At 33.9% G+C, this 19767-nt stretch overlaps 1 protein-coding gene across 2 annotated transcripts; it reads right to left on the bottom strand.

Moving 5' to 3' along the window:
• Window positions 1–345: 345 nt before the first annotated feature.
• On the bottom strand, window positions 346–14163 carry LOC138323742 (4-aminobutyrate aminotransferase, mitochondrial-like). Of its 2 annotated transcripts, none has more exons than XM_069268561.1 (13): window positions 13993–14163; window positions 13017–13156; window positions 11281–11398; window positions 7016–7065; window positions 6110–6190; window positions 5616–5708; window positions 5173–5299; window positions 4825–4973; window positions 3931–4068; window positions 2943–3110; window positions 2483–2629; window positions 1852–1963; window positions 346–1184 (listed from the first exon to the last, which is right to left on the bottom strand). In XM_069268561.1, the coding sequence occupies exons 1-13, from the start codon at window positions 14042–14044 to the stop codon at window positions 1060–1062; spliced, it is 1500 nt and encodes a 499-aa protein (XP_069124662.1). In that variant the 5' UTR covers window positions 14045–14163; the 3' UTR covers window positions 346–1059. The 2 variants fall into 2 exon arrangements, with proteins under 2 accessions (XP_069124662.1, XP_069124661.1); XM_069268560.1 differs by having other exon boundaries at window positions 13017–13159; window positions 13993–14161.
• Window positions 14164–19767: the final 5604 nt, after the last annotated feature.

Genomic DNA, 19767 nt, shown 5'->3' with positions numbered 1-19767 from the left:
TGAATGTTTCAGACATTCTCCAGTGTTATTGAGAGGCAACTTAATCTAAAACTATTATCTAAGAACAGTTCAAACGTTCAAGATTTCTTTATGGTAAATTAAATAGTTATTTTTATATTTTGCATGCGGATTAATTACAAATGGCAAAAGAGTGTTTAAGATAATGAGAAAATAATCAGAATTCTTTTCCCAAACTTGAATTTGAATTTTGTTTCCTTCTAAACATTAGGCGGTTTGAGAGTCATAAGGCGTGTGAAGTATCAAATTATTTTTACGAATTTTTATCACAAATAATATTGCTTTCAATGTAATATTTTATTTGAAAAAAAAATAAAATTAAAAACATTCTTCGTAATGTAATTTTATTGAATCATAATCATTTTAATAATAACCATAAGGTATACATTTTATGTATATCAACAAATTAATTCGGCGAGAAACCATTTCTATACACAAATAATGTCACTTCATCGTGACAATAAACCACAACAATAAACTGCCACTCTCCTGCCATGTTTGATTCAACAAGAAATCACTACGTGTCATAACATCAATCTTGCACATAAAATTTAAAAATAAAATGAAAATTTTAGAGAATCAAAATTTCACGACCTGGTTACAAGTGTGTTAATAATTCATCCATTTTTTAATATTTCAGTGAAGAAACACTGCTAATGCGCACCACTGGGTATGCTAGAACAACCAATGTATGTTACACACCAACGCATGTCAAAAAATATGACAAAAATGCTTAAATAAAAATTGAAAAGATGAATATCAATCTGAATCACAAAATACATAATTTTGTAAGTTTTCAACTAAATGCGGTATCAAGCACTGCTTATTTTATCAAAACAGAAAACAGCGAAGTCTTGTCCTAATTGCATCCTTTGGCGGTTGCGAGACATTCTTTGTTGATCGCCAAATCCTCAGATATTTATTTCTGTCTGTGGCTGAGACGAGGCTGAGCCTGGTAAGAAAACGGACTATAGGTGTCGGACAGAGAAATGTCCTCTTTATCCAACATCTCCTTTCAACTGATGGGTAACGCGTTGGTTTCTAAGACTTAAGTCCTCCTACGACGGAACTAAACACATCCATAAAAACGTCTACGTGGTTTCTAGAGAGGGTCAATGTGGGGCGAAACCGGATCGAGTTGTTTCCACACGAACCTAGGTTGATACCTTTAAAACAAAGATACACAAGATTAAACCATTAAATAAAAAAAATGATATAAAGGATCAGTGTCAATTAGAGAAGATTTGTGTATTAGCGGAAAATATGTTATCACCAAGGAATTTAACAATTATACGTCATGGTTATTGCAGCAAAAAAGATATTATATCAACAATCAACGTATACAGTAAACAGATTTATCACATAATCCGCCTGATATCCAGTGATTTCGCCCGTGTAATATTTTTGCATATGTCACTAGTGTAATATGACCTAAATAGATTTAAACAGAAACAATAAAAATGACGCCAGTAAAAATGATGTAACGTCAGGATTTTGAGGACGGCGGGGCAAAATGGCGGCCGTCGCCTGATTTTCGCAATCTATTTTGACGTGAGATTCCTTAAAATGTAGGTTTTTGTAGAAATGTGATAAAAATATCTAAATGTGTTCATTTCATATGAGATTTTATGAAACTCGTCTCGAAGTTTAAAAACTCGTTTCATAAAACTCATATGAAATGAACACTCATTTAATATCCTTTATTTACATTAGGTACGATAGCTGCATTAATAAAATATTTCATTTTAATAGTAGATAGGCAAAATAAAAAAACGTACACCCGGATCTATCATATTCACAGTCGTATATTGACCAGGTGGTTTTGTTATATACCTTTTTGTCGGAGATCATCGATAACTTTGTCCCTCGTATCAGAGTCATTAAAGTCTATAGAGCAATACGTTCCAACTCCACGAGCTCTGCTTAGTATTCCTGGGTACTTATTCTGTAAAAAATAAAGAGAAATAAAGGTTACACTGTCTTACGAGATATACAGATTTATTTTTAAGAATTCCTTGTTGATATGGCCATGGTATTATTCAATTAAACAAAAGACGTTTACTCTGCATGAATACCCAACATTTTTCTTTTCTCAATCCTAAATAGTTCTGTGTCTCTGGTGACATGTTTCAGTGAGATAACACTATAAAAAGACAAGAGTGTCACTATTACAAGGACAAATACCGCAGCCTTCCAAAACATACAGACATTCACGCATCGCAACACATTGCACATATGGAAGGTCATCCTGGAACGGCCATGACTGTTAATAGGACGTATACCTACTAAACAAAACCAAATCGGTCAGTTTGATTTTAGTTTGTCCTAGGTTAGGTCAATCATGTTTGGGTAGTTTATTTGAAATGTTTACCGCTTTTATTTCATGATAGTTATATATATTGCATTTTATGTACTTTACCTGCATGTCGTATGATTTTTATGTATTTCATTTTGTATACTTTACCTGAATGTCATACAATCCATTAAGAAGATAAGAACCAGTATCCTCAACTCGTCCCAAAAGACCCTCCTCCTTTATCAAATTCACAACTTCCTCCAGGAAGACCAACTTCGAAGGGTCACCTACCCAAGTGTTGAAGATTCTGTAAGCCTGTATGGAATGAAATGATAATGCATTGTAAACAAATCATCATCGTTGATCACCTTGAATGGCAACAAAAATTAACATATGAAATATCGTAAATTACAAACCCTCAAGTGACGCTAATAGTGGTTATGACTGACGGGATAACATGAAAATAAAACCAATAACTCAACATGACAACCCTTTAAGGAGACTATATTTGCAACTAGAGTCCTTCGTTATCAATCAAGATATCCACTCTTAAGATTTAAAGAGAAGACATGCTGATTTTACTATATTGCATATCGTTCGGCATGGTGTTATTATTGATTTGGCATACCTCCTGTGGCCGTAAATGGTCTTTGTAGAAGAATCCGCCTGTAAGCATCTTTTTACTGAAGCAAACAATATCAGGAGCATCTTTCAGATCCCAATGCTCATGCGCCCAAAACTTTCCTGTTGCACCACATCCGGTTTGTACTTCATCCACCATCATTGCAATTTCGTGCTTGAAATATTAAAATTCCAAATAAAAAAATGTCCTTTAAACGATTTACGAGATAGCATGCAAGTCATTAACCATACATCGTTTGCATTTCTATTTTACTCACGTTATTATTCTGCTAAAGGTTGCAAAGTTTTTGTCAGTTGTACAAAATGTACGCAAACCGTTAATGACAGCGATTGTTCTGTGATAACGTCATACGTTTGGTTTCAGCAAATTGAGATACGGCTTGTATGTTGAATTGTCGCTGTTAAATGCTAAATATCTATAAAACCAAACAAGCAATTTTCGAACTATTACTATAAAAATAAATTATTACAACAATTGTTGTATAGTGCAATATTGTAATAGTAACCTTTATTTCAAGTTTAGCCACCAAACAGCTTTACCGGAGCCGAGTGTTCACTTAATTACAATTCGATGCACGATGTCTAATGCACATGGTTAAATAATACACAATGTATCTAATACGAAAAATAAAATAGTTTTAAAATCAGTAAATAGAATACAAACTTTAATAAATTCACATATCTCTAACTCTTATCTTCCTGTAGCCGCCTATACTTCAAATTTCACGCGACAAACCTCATACAATTTGCCATATGTTTCCAAAACAGAAAATGTAAATGAACATGGAACATTATGCAGTATATAATTATGTGTTCAGTGCTAGCATCTGGTCAAGTCTGGTGTCTTGTGAATATACTAATATTCGGTCCCAATGCGGTCTTTATCGAGCCACTGTTTCACTTCTTACAGTCGACACTAGCCCTCTCATAAAATGTATTGTTATATAGGCATATATTCAACAAACATGACCTACATCCTTGGCGATGTCCTGAAGTCCCTGGAAGAAGTAGGGCGTAGCATGATTGTCCCCTCCCTCGGACTGGATCGGTTCCACAATAATCCCAGCCACGGGGCAGTCCTTCTTCTCCCAGGCATGTATCTGTTCTCTAACCTAGAGATAAAGATTGCTTTAGGATTTTGTCCAAAATTTTACACTAGACACATAACATAATGTAAACAGGGGATGTCATCCTTATATGACCATAGGCTATTAAGCCTTATCCACCAACCAACGAACGTCTATGTCAAACATTCGATGAATTCAAAAATCACTCTCAATATTACCTCTAGTTATCAATTCTTTGGTTGTATAGTGTGTTTCAGTGCATTTAATATATCAAGCACCTCTTGTGCGTCTCTTCATCAATTTCTGTATGTCTACATAGGCGGAAACAGTAGAAGGCAATATACAACCTCTTTCCGTCATTATACAACGCAATCTGACGGATATAATTAGCATAGTCTAATTGAAACAATTACTCAGTGTCTGGTAAACCACATATCCTAAAACTTTACTAGCTTGAAATATCGCGAGCACACTTCTAGACATTGAAAAAATGCAGAACTTTAAAATAGGAAATAACAGAAATAAAAAACCTATAATCCTTTATAGTCATCTGGATATTTACTCTTTGTTGGTTCGTAGTTTCCAGCAGGACTACGTCTCAAGTGACCCAATAAAACAAATTATGATGCGAACTGTAGTCCTTAGATCATAGTATTGCCACACATTTTGAACAATATTTTAAGCCTTAAGTGAAATCTCAAAATGTCAGTCAATAATTCAATCAATGCTTCATGATTAATCTGAGGATGACTCAAAAGGGATACCAGTATTTGTAATAGTGGTTAATGAGTTCATTCACACCTCATCCAAGCAGCGATCTTCCTCTGCTCTATTTTCCCGCTCGAACTGGTCAAGGGGGTATTGTAACGCGGGGAAACTTGCACACGGCCAATCAGGTAAAGGGAAATCCAATTTGTGGGACCATTTGGTGTAGGTTACAGCCAGGGCACCTGCATATCAAAAGAGAGCAAATAACAATTTAAATCTAAAATATATTTACATAAAAATAATAGTACATGTAATTATCGTTTTCAGTGCAACCTCTTTAGCATAAGAGCATTGCTTCCAGTGTCTTGATTCTCAAAACATATTCAACGGGTTTACATTTATGCAACGATATTTTGAATTCGAAATTTTACAAAAACCTACCCATGGTCCTGCCATGAAAAGCGTTTCTGAAGGCCAAGATAGACAAATTTGGACATCCAGGGGCGCGACCTTCAACACAAGACTTCAGCTCTTCTGGGGAAGGGGGCTGCCCGCCTCTCTGTCGGCGCTGAAGATAATACCAGAGCAATCTTATTGGCAAACTTTTAACATGCCTTACACCTCATTGTCTTTTTGAGCTACATGTATCCTGAGTACTGATTTTCACTCGACATCTTTCAAAATAAGCAAATCAATCATTATGAACAGTAGATTTTTTTAGACCCTGACACTTGAATGGAAACAAAATTGTCTTAAAATCTTGGAAAATACCATTTTCCATGAGAAAATTTTAAAAGTGACCAGTTATATATTACAAGTATAGGGAAAGCTTTAAAGTTTGGAGCAATACATTTAAAAAATTGAGAGTCGTCGTAATATTTTACCTGATATGCAATAAACATAGCCTTCTGACTGTGTTCTACTGAACATGCGCCACATGCCATTGTCTGGACCTGGTTCAGGCCCGGGGGAGCCACCTACCATTTACATGAGATATACATAATGTATAAGATTAGATTGATATCAATGCATGTGTGAGTGTCTTTTTTTCTTAGAATGTAATGTTCTCTCTAATCTATCATTTTAGTGTAAAATATATCTAAATGGACTTTTGATAGCAGCAATTAAAACTGAACAATGTTGAATAAAGTATCCTGTCTAAACCGAAACGGACTGAAAGTTATAGATCAGTCATCATAACTCAACATATAATATATATGCTAGACAACAATGTTCACTCTTGAGATGTGCTTTATCATCGCATCCGACAGCTATATACAAAATTTAAATCTAAAAGGGTTCAGGAGAAATTATGTAATACAAAACATTTGTGGATAATAATGTCGAAACATGTTGTTACTGAACCACAATACTTTACCGAGAGTAGGGCGTTCTTTAGACGTGAGCCCCAGTCACTCGGAGGGTAAACACTAAGAGCCGGGCGGTTTATAAGTGTAGCCTGTCAAATAATATACAATGAAATTTATTACACATTTATCCAAAATATCATGATATATATGAGAGACGGATTATTATCATATTATAATATCATATCGTTTGAAAAAAAATATTGACTGTAGTCTTCGTGTTCACATTTTCGGTAGTATTTTCCCTCCAATATTGTTGAGTGTTTTGCGCGATAGAAACGATCTTTGTATGAAGTAAAGGGGATGTCATTTCAATATTATTATCAACTTCTGAAGTAAATATTCAATCGCACATATCGATCATCGTTACCAATCCAGAAAAAAAAAACTATTGTTCTCAAATTTCAATTTTCTATTGCAACAAAGTGATAGTAGCGTTCATCTCCTATTATCTGTTAACGTGTTACATGTGAATGAAACTTTGGAAACTTGAGAAATTTAAGCCCGAAATAAAGTCAAATCTCGTTGTTACTGAAAGATAATTTGATTCGAACTTCGCAGGCTATTGTTATTCGATAGATCATTGATTAAATATATTACTGCTTAATACAGCATGTATCGAACTGTAATTAGGAGACATACCGCAGCCTATCAAAATAAACACACTAATCACATACAACAAACAATTTTTCAAAAGGAACCAGATGTCAATAATTTTATTGTCTTATTTCAGGTACTTAACAATGAGTTAAAGATAAATATTTTGCTGAGTTTGAATCAATCCTAATCGCATGTAAATGTACAGGTCCACATGCCCTGTGATTTAAACAAATGTCCATGCTTCTTTGATAATCACCACTGAATAATACATTAACTTTGGAATGCGTATTTCAAGAGATATTCAATGTAATACATACCCTATTTTCATCCTTCAGCAGGGCCTGAAGAAACCTTGGGTGATTGTACCCTAAAATATAGGACAAGAATCTATAAACAGTATCAACCAAAGCCATATGACAAGAATCTATAAATAATATCAACCAAAGCCATATGACAAGAATCTATAAATAATATCAACCAAAGCCGTATGACAAGAATCTATAAATAATATCAACCAAAGCCATATGACAAGAATCTATAAATAATATCAACCAAAGCCATATGACAAAGAATCTATAAATAATATCAACCAAAGCCATATGACAAGAATATATAAATAGTATCAACCAAAGCCATATGACAAGAATCTATAAATAATATCAACCAAAGCCATATGACAAGAATCTATAAATAATATCAACCAAAGCCATATGACAAGAATCTATAAATAATATCAACAAAGCCATATGACAAGAATCTATAAATAATATCAACCAAAGCCGTATGACAAGAATCTATAAATAATATCAACCAATGCCATTTGACAAGAATCTATAATAACAAGCTATAAGAATCTAAATATACAAAAGCCATATGACAAGAATCTATAAATAATATCAACCAAAGCCATATGACAAGAATCTATAAATAATATCAACCAAGCCATATGACAAGAATCTATAAATAATATCAACCAAAGCCATATGACAAGAATCTATAAATAATATCAACCAAAGCCATATGACAAGAATCTATAATATAATAAAATAATATCAACCAAAGCCATATGACAAGAATCTATAAATAATATCAACCAAAGCCATATGACAAGAATCTATAAATAATATCAACCAAAGCCATATGACAAGAATCTATAAATAATATCAACCAAAGCCATATGACAAGAATCTATAAATAATATCAACCAAAGCCATATGACAAGAATCTATAAATAATATCAACCAAAGCCATATGACAAGAATCTATAAATAATATCAACCAAAGCCATATGACAAGAATCTATAAATAATATCAACCAAAGCCATATGACAAGAATCTATAAATAATATCAACCAAAGCCATATGACAAGAATCTATAAATAATATCAACCAAAGCCATATGACAAGAATCTATAAATAATATCAACCAAAGCCATATGACAAGAATCTATAAATAATATCAACCAAAGCCATATGACAAGAATCTATAAATAATATCAACCAAAGCCATATGACAAGAATCTATAAATAATATCAACCAAAGCCATATGACAAGAATCTATAAATAATATCAACCAAAGCCATATGACAAGAATCTATAAATAATATCAACCAAAGCCATATGACAAGAATCTATAAATAATGTCAACCAAAGCCATATGACAAGAATCTATAAATAATATCAACCAAAGCCATATGACAAGAATCTATAAACAGTATCAACCAAAGCCGTATGACAAGAATCTATAAATAATATCAACCAAAGCCATATGACAAGAATCTATAAATAATATCAACCAAAGCCATATGACAAGAATCTATAAATAATATCAACCAAAGCCATATGACAAGAATCTATAAATAATATCAACCAAAGCCATATGACAAGAATCTATAAATAATATCAACCAAAGCCATATGACAAGAATCTATAAATAATATCAACCAAAGCCATATGACAAGAATCTATAAATAATATCAACCAAAGCCATATGACAAGAATCTATAAATAATATCAACACCAAAGCCATATGACAAGAATCTATAAATAATATCAACCAAAGCCATATGACAAGAATCTATAAATAATATCAACCAAAGCCATATGACAAGAATCTATAAATAATATCAACCAAAGCCATATGACAAGAATCTATAAATAATATCAACCAAAGCCATATGACAAGAATCTATAAATAATATCAACCAAAGCCATATGACAAGAATCTATAAATAATATCAACCAAAGCCATATGACAAGAATCTATAAATAATATCAACCAAAGCCATATGACAAGAATCTATAAATAATATCAACCAAAGCCATATGACAAGAATCTATAAATAATATCAACCAAAGCCATATGACAAGAATCTATAAATAATATCAACCAAAGCCATATGACAAGAATCTATAAATAATATCAACCAAAGCCATATGACAAGAATCTATAAATAATATCAACCAAAGCCATATGACAAGAATCTATAAATAATATCAACCAAAGCCATATGACAAGAATCTATAAATAATATCAACCAAAGCCGTATGACAAGAATCTATAAATAATATCAACCAAAGCCATATGACAAGAATCTATAAATAATATCAACCAAAGCCATATGACAAGAATCTATAAATAATATCAACCAAAGCCATATGACAAGAATCTATAAATAATATCAACAAAGCCATATGACAAGAATCTATAAATAATATCAACCAAAGCCATATGACAAGAATCTATAAATAATATCAACAAAGCCATATGACAAGAATCTATAAATAATATCAACCAAAGCCGTATGACAAGAATCTATAAATAATATCAACCAATGCTTTCTCATTAATTGAATAACCGATTAAACACGAGAATCTGTTTTATTGAATGACGAACATCTTTATGACTGGCAATATAAACAGAAAGTAAGTAACTACTTTATACTTTAAAAACCTTGTGGGATATGACATTGGAGAAGATCCTCGGTGATATACATTAACCCAGATTTAAATCAGTTCGGTATGTATAAATATTCAATTATGCTGCTACAAAGGCATTTTTCTTTCAAAGCATTTCAAAGATATTCCGACGAACTGGCCCAGTTAATTCATACGTAACATTGCAAAAAATGACATTGTTTTATAATTTTTAAAAATTTTACTTTTACTAGATCTTTTCTAATCTTATATCGTCACAACAGTTATGTTAATATGGCATCTACAGTTTGTATATTTGCAAATTACGTTGTTATTTAGAATTTATATCGTGTCATATGACAATACAATAGAAATGAATATTTATTAATCACTCTGATTATATTCAAATTGACTTCATATTATTAGCATCATCAAATCGTTTTCCTTTAACCGAAAGAAACCGACCGCTAAAAAATATACACACCACTACATTTAACTTCTAAAAGAAACAATTCGTATATCTAGTAAAATAGTTTTATTCCTCGTTCAGTCATAAGAAAATTTTGTTTATTTCATTAACTGATTACGGAAATAGACATAATATTTTGCGATAAGTTTATCGATGGAATTAAAAACGAAATTAAATGAGAGGTGAGGCAGCAATCGAACAGATAACACCCACGATTGTTACGGTAGTGCTCCAAGAGGCTCAATAAACGTCAATTTCATAGGAAAATTCGTTGGTAATATCTGTCTCTTATTCGTTCTTAAAATCGATTCCTGTGATGCTTCCTGTGAAACAGATATTAATTGTATAATGCGGTATCTTTCCCCAATAGTTGCGTTATTGGCAAACGACTTTGAACGGTGCTTGTTATCAAAATTTAGTTTTACAATAAACAAATTATGCTTTACTAATAACATGTAAATGTATATATATGTAAAGTTTCCAATCTTGAATGCCATAAAAATGTCACTAAGTAACAAATTTATCGTATGGTGAAATACACATAAGCGTTATCAACACAATGAATAGTCATGCTTGGCATTGAACTTAACCATACCAGCTGTTTTGTCCGATCTACTAACAGGACAACGTCAAGGAAATAGGTTTTTGTTCATTTTGTTCTGAATATCACACTTAAAGACCATGGCTTCAACGACATGCTTATTTTTTCACTAAAATCCTAATTGTGGAACTAGGGCTGCAACGTTTAAACTGCTTTTTGAATTGGTGCTAGAAGAAAGAATTTGAAACATATTGATTCTTAATATTTAATGTTTTATAAAGACGCATATCTTGTTATAATCCGAAATCACTATTTTGAGATTAACATAAAATGATTTTGAGGAGTTCATGCATTGCTTAATGATATACCATGTGGTCTTTCGTCACAGCCAAATTATACTGTATGGGAAAGTACTTAAAATGGATTTTAACGTCTGTTTTATGGTGGGTGCCGTCGATGTAGCAGAAAACGCTTATTCTTCATGAGTGCCTGGGATTTACTCCCTTTGCCTATATTTTGTTCTCATTTATTCGATTTTGCGTTATTTTCTTATTTGTTATACCCGATATGTTCTAATTGTTTATCAATAGCTGCATTTACATCTTACTATTTGAAATGGGAAACAAGAATAGAATATAAATCAATTGAAGCTTACCTATAGGAACGGAGGAGATCTGAGTGAATAAATCCAGCATCAAGTTCCCGTCTACATCGGCCAGGTAATTACCACTACTTCGTTCGTAATCCACGAAAAACTGAACAGCTCCTGTGTTCTGTAATATAACATCTAGCAAATGAAAAAAGAGAAATGTTTCGTTCGAAATCAAATAGCATTGCTTTTGTAAAAGATAATTTTTTTAAAACACACATATCGAACAAGACGACCTAGTTGTGGAATTATTTCCCCGCATTTCTATGATATTCAATCCTTTAAGGCATCAATTCCTCATAGTTGCTCTCTTGGTCTAGGCAGAAAGAAAAACTAATATGGTCCTTTGAAAATTATACATTTTGTCGTGAATTTTTCATTTTGCATCATGGAGAATAAGTTATTTACTAAATGCACAAACTGGAGAATCCTGTTTTAGCAAATGAACATGACTTTGATTATATCTTAGAATATATTACGTTACCAAACAGGTAAAGGGCTTCCCACGCCTCAAAGTCTTTTTGGGAGGCTGCAGAATATATATACAGTATGCGGTATGTGTCTTCTTGTTAAAGTGGAACTTTTGCCCTTTTTATAGTGCTTCCTCAGTGAAGCATTGAACAAACACATCCCAGTCAACACTTTGCACACATGGAAGGCCGTCCTTTAAAGACCATGACTGCTAATTATTATATGATAGGACGTTAATAACCCAAAACCAAACATCTAAGCATTACTCCCTAATACTTAAGTGTTAGTCAAATTGGGATAAAGTCCGCATTGGGTTTTTAGAGTGCATGAATAGTAGCCATAACAAACAGTAGTTCCTTATGAAACATTTTGATAAAATGGAACCTTCGTTGATTATGTAAAAGGATGCTGTGTATGAATTTCATAATGCACAGAACAAACGGAGAAAATAAAATCGATTTCACGCTAGGGGTAATGGCGTCCTTTCTCGGACAACCAGGCCGTTATTTGATTGACCATTGACTAATGGTCAGGCAAGGCTTGTTTATAAGACAAGATAAGAAAAAAAATAACAAAAAAACCCAGTTATGGTCGACTTTAAAGACAGGTGTACGCTTCCATACAGTCATAGTATGACGACAATGGACAGATAGATGATAAGGAGGGTGAATAAGTTCAAAAAGGACTGGTGTCTACTAACGTACGAGGAAGGCTGGGTGGGATAGAACAGTTTGTACCAGGTGTGTTATCGAGGACGTTTGATCACCGTCGACCATTCAAAACTTGGGATAAAGACAAATTCAAGGACATTGCAGATCTAGATGACGACCTACTTGGTAACGATGTGGAACGAAAAGTAATAAAATAAAAATTGTTATGTATTTTGTACTGTTTCTTATCTAGATCACTTCCCCATAGAGTTGGCATCTATTCATGAGTTAAAATATATTTAGGTGGTATTGTTGAGTCACTCAGAATGACCTAGTTGAAACTAAGCTGAAAGTGAACATTACATTGCTTACCATCTTTACAGAAACAACAGTATTTTTCACATCATATTTAAGATTAAGAGCTTTCAACATTAAAAAAAAACTTTCTCAGTGAATACATTTTAAAAAGTTTTTGATCGTTGTTAGTGGTTATGCAGGACTAATGTTCTTTTTCACGAACGTTCGTGCCGAGAAATAATTAGAACATTCCTATTCAAGATAGAAATAAGCACAAGTAAATATAAATTTACTAAGAGTAAATCAATGAGCATTATCGCTTACCTGGATTGCATCTAGATCCTTGAGCAGCGCCTGAGACTTTGGTCCAGGGATTTCTGTATGGACACTGGGACCATTAGGCTCCTGTGGTTCCGATTTGGATACCGTATTGGCTGCAGCTGGAGTTGTATATCGCCTCAAACCTGCTGATGGATTGAAGTGACAATATTGACATTACATCCCTATGTAAACAGGCCTTGTCGAAGAGTGATCCTATACAACATTGGATCCCTATTCGACTCGTCGACACAGCATAATTTCTCACATACAATGTTGTTGTACCTGATCAAAGCATAAACTAGATTCACATTCAAAATACATAAAATTATTTAATAAATGCAGGTGTTGTGTTAATTCCGAATCAAAGGGAATTAGAGATTCAATTTGTTTGTTCTTCATTTATTATAATGTTATGTTTTAAGATAAGGGCTATACTGAAATGTCACAGAGCTCAATTAAACTTCTGGACCTTTACTCAACGACCTGCCAACGACCCAACATCATTCTCGTATTTACTCTCTCGCTGATAATGCGAGTATTTTCAGTTTGTGTTTACATTGTCTACGACCTTGTTGGTGGCCTTGGCGATGTTATTCAATCTTTCATCATATATGGCATGTCAGGAGTATTTCGATACAAATATATATATATGTATCTGTTGAAAAAACTATATTTCACAATGTATCAATCAAGAAGTGCAAGTTGCTCATTCAGATTACAATACATATTCAGTGGTTATATTTTATATTATTTTCTATCATTGACATACATGACATACAACACAAATGGCCTATATTCCTTATCCTCCGTGACTTGATCAGTAACATAGCTGGTAAATATTACTTTTGAACGCCGATAATCCTATATATATCCATGTACAGTACATCTGTATATATGCAGGAAAAAAGTTATTCATACATATAGTACAACTATCGTCTGCTCACACAGCTTTTGTACCTGACGATAATGATTGACTTACCTCGTGTTATAGTAGAAAGGCACGATTTTACAGACCACAATGTCGCTGCCATGTTAGACTCTACACACCACTATCTAATGGCAATCTACACTGGATATATTCTGTGCAGGAGTGTTTATCAACAACGTCTGCTAAGCCCACAGCTATTATTATTCTACTGCGCAGCCGCAATGAAACTACTTGACGAATCCCAAAAAGTGATGTCTACTATGGAGCTTCATTGATGTCTTGTACACTACATGTACATACCAGAGTAATGGTGTATCAACATATAATACCAGAGTTAGATTTTCTTGGTGTGCATCACTTTCGGGGGCTTTATATACATAAACGTGTATACATGTTAAAATCAATAATGTTCTATAATGTAACTGTTGAGGAACCTATCAGTGTATGTTTATGAGGTAGATGTGAACAAAGGACAATAAGTCGGTCACGGGGTTAGACCTACATAAACACCCTCGAACGTTGACCTGATATCGACAGCAAGACAACACACTACTAGAACGAAGTGTATGACCTTGATTAACTTCGTCATTACAGAGATACCTAAAGCTGTTCAGCAAGCCGTAGAGCATGCTTCTTCATTGCATGAAAAATGCGACTAAATTTGGAATTAACTTGAGCGTCCCTGTGATGAAGGCTATGTTTTCTCCCCTGACACTTCATAGTCGCATAAAGTGGCAGTTTTTACTCCTGATTAGCGCTCAACAGATAAAAGAGTGGAACGAATGGTTAACCCGTTATCAGTAAAATATGACCGGCGGGGCGTGTTGTTCGGTGTATCTAGGAGTATGCTCCGGTAAGACAACGCTATACAATGGACAAGATATTCTACTTTTACATGGATACAGCAGATCACGTACATTGTATCCCTAACAAAGACAGTTACACACGCAGTCATTACGGGGACACACAATACGAACGTTCGTCAATCTCACAAAATACATACGTATTCAACATACACGGCTATACTGGGAGGACGTCCTTAAATGACCTGGCTCTGATTTTCTCGAAACAAACGTGAGTAAAAACTGGCTTAAGTCATATCTTTCATATAAGAAGGAAGGAAACTTAAGGCATTACTTCAGTCTGTGTTTTTGTTTCGAGAAATCAGCACCTGATTTGGTAAGAGAGTATTAAGCATAGTAAGTACATCATTTGATAGAAGTACTTGGCCAATACCGCTGACTGCTCAGATTGCACATCTTTTAATTACCAATGACATACAATTAAATCAGATTTCGACTTGTCATTGATCATTTGGTTATCCATATTTAAAGATTGCAATGCCATTTAATTAAGCAATGAGATTTTTTTGTTTTGTAGAAGCAAGCGTTTGTCTGTTTAAACTTTCTATTCTTTTTTCATTTTGTGATGATAGCATTCTTTTTGTCGTGAAGGTCGAAAGACACAGATATTGTGATAAATCATATGAGAGGAAATATTGGAAAAGATTGATGGGCGCTATATCATTCTAACAGAATAACCTGTCCGATCGCACAGAACGCTGAAGGTAAGATCACACGTATTTGAGCTAAATTTAAGTTTCCTTTAAGAAGTTAATACAAAATTCATCAAGTAAATCGAGTGTATCATTCATTAAAAGATTGATATCTTTAATAACTGTTTCATCAATACAAACTGATAAGATTAATAAACTTATAATATCTTATACTGCAAGATACCTTTCATATTTGATGTTAACACAGAACTTGCAACTTATACAAACCAGGACAAAAATGTTTTGAGGACAATAAAAATATGTGCCATTTTCTGTTGTCCTGTAGGCAGGATTATACCTGATGCTCCTATTGCATGCGTAAAAGGCGACTTTAAGGATATTATCTTTTTTCTTCCCAAATTCTCCCTTGACATCGCCTAACTTTAGCATCCAGTTGAGCGTTCACTTCTGTGAAAAAGGTTCTGTCCCCAGTCCGAGGCACACCAAAGTCTACAATTGGTAGTCTCTGCTCCTGCTTACCGCTCAGCACAAAGGGAGTGGGACGAATGATTCGCCCGTAGTTAGTATAATGTGAATTAAATACACTACACAATTATACGACAGCCTTCCAAAAGATGAACATATCTCTTATTGTATCGTTTAGCCTGATAAAGCAAACAATTGATATCAATAAGCAGGCGCCTTTACGATCAAAACTTGCAATTATATGATTTAAACGTCCCACATTCATTGTCCTACAATTTTGGTCATTGAAATCAAGTGACATCCCCTGCTTAATTAAGAAGGGTTTTGTGGAATTAGTCTCCGAACAAGACATATGTAGTAGTAATAGTTTCATTATGAAAAAATACTTCCTGATTTAAAAAAAAATGCAAAAAGGACACAGATACCTACACAAGTCTTGTAATCATATCCTGAATTTTAAATCTTTGCAAAGGATTTATTCAATAACGGATTTATTTACTTCAATATAATCGCGGTCCACCCAGATCACATTCAATGGTCGTAAATATCATAAAACACTCTATTACCATTTTACGCAATTGAAATATTAGGATACATTTAACTGAAGCAACAAGATACACTACACTTGTTTTCGCGCTCGTCTAATGTATATGAAATGACAATATCACCATTAACTACCGTGGTAGGATGTAGTTTTCATCGACAGATTTTATGTGCAGCTGCAGATAATACAACACTAGTTATTCTAACAGTATTACTTCCTTTTATCGGTGACAATAAGGCTTACTTTACCATCATGGTATACAGTAGTTTGCCAACATCGATTCTTTCTTATGTAGGTCTGCCTGGTGTCATTGCATTGGTCACATTTAACAGCTGGCTCCCGTTGCATCCGATACATGCATTTAGTAAAGGCATGCATTGTGTTGTTCTTTTTTACACTATCATTCGAATTCCCTATTTAAGACTTCGGCGAGATCCCCATTTACCAAGAAAATGAAGACTCAATGCAATTGTAGTGACACATATGGGAATAAGCTATAAGATATCAAACCGTGAGAATGACTTACAGAACAGAATTCGTTTGGTGTCGGGACCCTTAGAATAAAGAAAATCACTATGTTGATATACAGAAGTTTAGTACATAGAATAAAATGATACAAAGAAAACGGGAGATCTAAACTAGATATAATAGTTTTATACTATGTACAAACGTTACTAGTGAAACTGCTGCATCACTTAACATTCATACAATAAGTCCAATATTAAAAGGAAGTATTAATTCGTCATCGAGGACAAAATATTAATGTAATAGATTTTAGGATGGTCTGCTGAAATGCTAACCGTCCTATTGTCTCGGCCAGGGGACAGAACCCAGAACTTTCTCAAATGGGCGAAAAATCAACTCCTGCCAAAACGCGAGACTGTTACAAAGGTTGGTTGGTTGGGCTTAAAGTTGTATTTCTTGTAATTTTCACTGAAACGTGTATGTTCGTTTTAATATTTGTTATTTGAACATGGACACGTATCTTGATGATTTAGCTCCCCAAAACCATATGTCAGCCTATAAGAGAGCCGAAATCTAGGGATTATATATTCCTGGTTTTGAATAAAACGCCTTCAATCACCGCCATGTTCAGTACCTTCGGGTTTTGTCGGAATTCCGAATCGTATCACGTGACTGACGTCCACACGTCCTGCACGTGGTGATCCAGGTACATTGTAACTAGCGTAAGCGCACGTGTTTGTTTACGTTTTCCTTCTGGCTAATATGAGCAAATCGTGCTGGTATATGTCCAGAGCGAGTATTTGAAATATCAAATTCACAAATTGCCGTAATTCAATAATGTGTGTATCAAATATTGTAATGTGCGAGCATTATTTTCTTTGTAGATCCAGTCTGCTGAGGTCGACCACATGTTTTGTTTACGAAATATAGTTGACATTTCTCTTGGTTTCACAACTCTCGTGTTACTTCGAGATTGTCGCGACGATGTTCGGAAGAGTTCGGAATGATTCGGCCTCTTTCGAGCCTATTTCTCACGTGTACACGTTAAAAAGATTTTTTACTTTTATAATTAAAAATACTTCCAGTGCTGCAACTTTATAAAAAGTGGTAAAATTAGAAAGTTTAAAACTTAAAAATATGTATAACACTTAGTTTTCACTATGACAAAAAGAGCGAAAGTGATAGACCATACAACTTTAATGTCATATTTTAACACCTGGGCCCAGTCTCATGAACATACCTTGATTTTAAGGAATTCTTTAACTTAAATTTCCCCATAGAAAAGCTTTACAAAAGTTATGAAAAAACTCTTTTAAGTTAAGCATTCTTTCTTAAATATGTAATGCTTTCCTATGGAGAATTTTAAGTTAAGGGATTCCTTAAATTTAAAGAATGTTCATGAAACTGGGCCCCGCTTGAGTCAGTTAAGGACGGCCACCCCGTATGCAATGTTTTGGGAGACTGCGTAAGGTATATTCGTTTTGTCTCCCTGTAATAATATTGTAGGACTCTTCAGTGAAACAGGTCTCCAAAAAACACCAAACTGCACACCTTTCCCGGTCACATTATACTGACAACGGGCAAATCAGTCGTCTCACTCCCTGTATGCTGAGCGCTAAGCAGGAGCAGAAACTGGCACTTTTATAGACCATATGGTGTATCAAATAGGAGACAGAACCCCCCCGAGTCTTTCTAAAGGGGTAAACGCATATGGTCAAAAGAAAGGCGGTGTCAAGGGGGACGTTAGAAGAACAAAGTCATTAGAAGGAATAGATACATTTCTCATTTAGTCGCCTTTTCATGACACAACAGAGCAGCAGTAGCGGTTATTTACACAGACGGACGGACAAAAAGCCACAGAGATATACATAACGTGAACCGCTAGAAACAAAACAAAAACAGTTTGGTCGTTTTATGAATTTTTTACTTGTTCGACTCCTGTAACATTCCTTGTTTAATGACACTTAGGTAATCACATCATGTTTTTAAAGGTCACGATTTGGCAAATAATAATAATAGTTGCTCTATTGACTAAAACAATACATTTCATCAGGATCTGTAGGGAGAAAACTCGGCCTGAACCCTGTACAAAATGACCTTATATAACACAGCACTCTGGTACACATGCCAGTCATGAAGATACATAATATTTATATGGGTACACATGGAGCTATAGAGGAACATTGACCATGTTAGTACCTATAATATACACTGGCAGTGAATAGTCTTAGCTTTTATATACAATGTATAAATATAATTTATCTATCTAACATTATTTAAATGATTAGCAGGATATATCGCACATAAATCCTTTCTATTATTCTGCAATTCATTCATTAATGGAAATACTACAGAATCAAATTTAAGAGAAAATCACTGGTCTCTATATTTCAGATTTCAAAACGTGAAATATCTCCTATGTTTCCGATTTTCAAAACTTCTTTAAACTTTCTTTTATCTCAACTTTCTTTAGTTGATTTCTTCTATATATGGACTGAGAAATCAAAGAAGCATTTGCAGTGTGACATGTTTTAAGCTGTAAGCTCAGTATAATCAGTGAAGCTAATGTAAACCTCATCACCTATTTCCAGCTTTCATTAATTAAGTAAATATCTATCAACCTATACATGGTGTACATTTCAACAGTTATCTTAACAAGATCAGCAGTATCAAATGCTTAAAGATGCTCCATCGCTGAGAAATGGTATTTTTTCACTATCAAAATCAGAAGCAGACGATTAAGTATTTTTCTTCAGTTACAAAAGTTACTTACTTTACACCATTACCACCACTGAAAAGTTTGAGCTTCTAATTTTACTTCAAGTTAAAAATATGA

The sequence above is a fragment of the Argopecten irradians genome, chromosome 5 (assembly GCF_041381155.1).
Source record: "Argopecten irradians isolate NY chromosome 5, Ai_NY, whole genome shotgun sequence".
Classification (NCBI taxonomy): Eukaryota; Metazoa; Mollusca; class Bivalvia; order Pectinida; family Pectinidae; genus Argopecten; species Argopecten irradians.
The sequence above is the reverse complement of the archived record's forward strand: the minus strand, read 5'-3'. Positions and strand labels throughout refer to the sequence as shown.

Bases quoted from the DNA above. Each gene is read 5' to 3' on its own strand.
- LOC138323742 (XM_069268560.1), bottom strand. From the start codon at position 14,044: ATGGCAGCGACATTGTGGTCTGTAAAATCGTGCCTTTCTACTATAACA. The intron at 11,399-13,016 runs GTAAGCGATAAT...GTTATATTACAG, and splicing joins AGGATCTAGATGCAATCCAG to AACACAGGAGCTGTTCAGTT. The intron at 6,191-7,015 runs GTATGTATTACA...ATTATTTGACAG, and splicing joins TGCTGAAGGATGAAAATAGG to GCTACACTTATAAACCGCCC.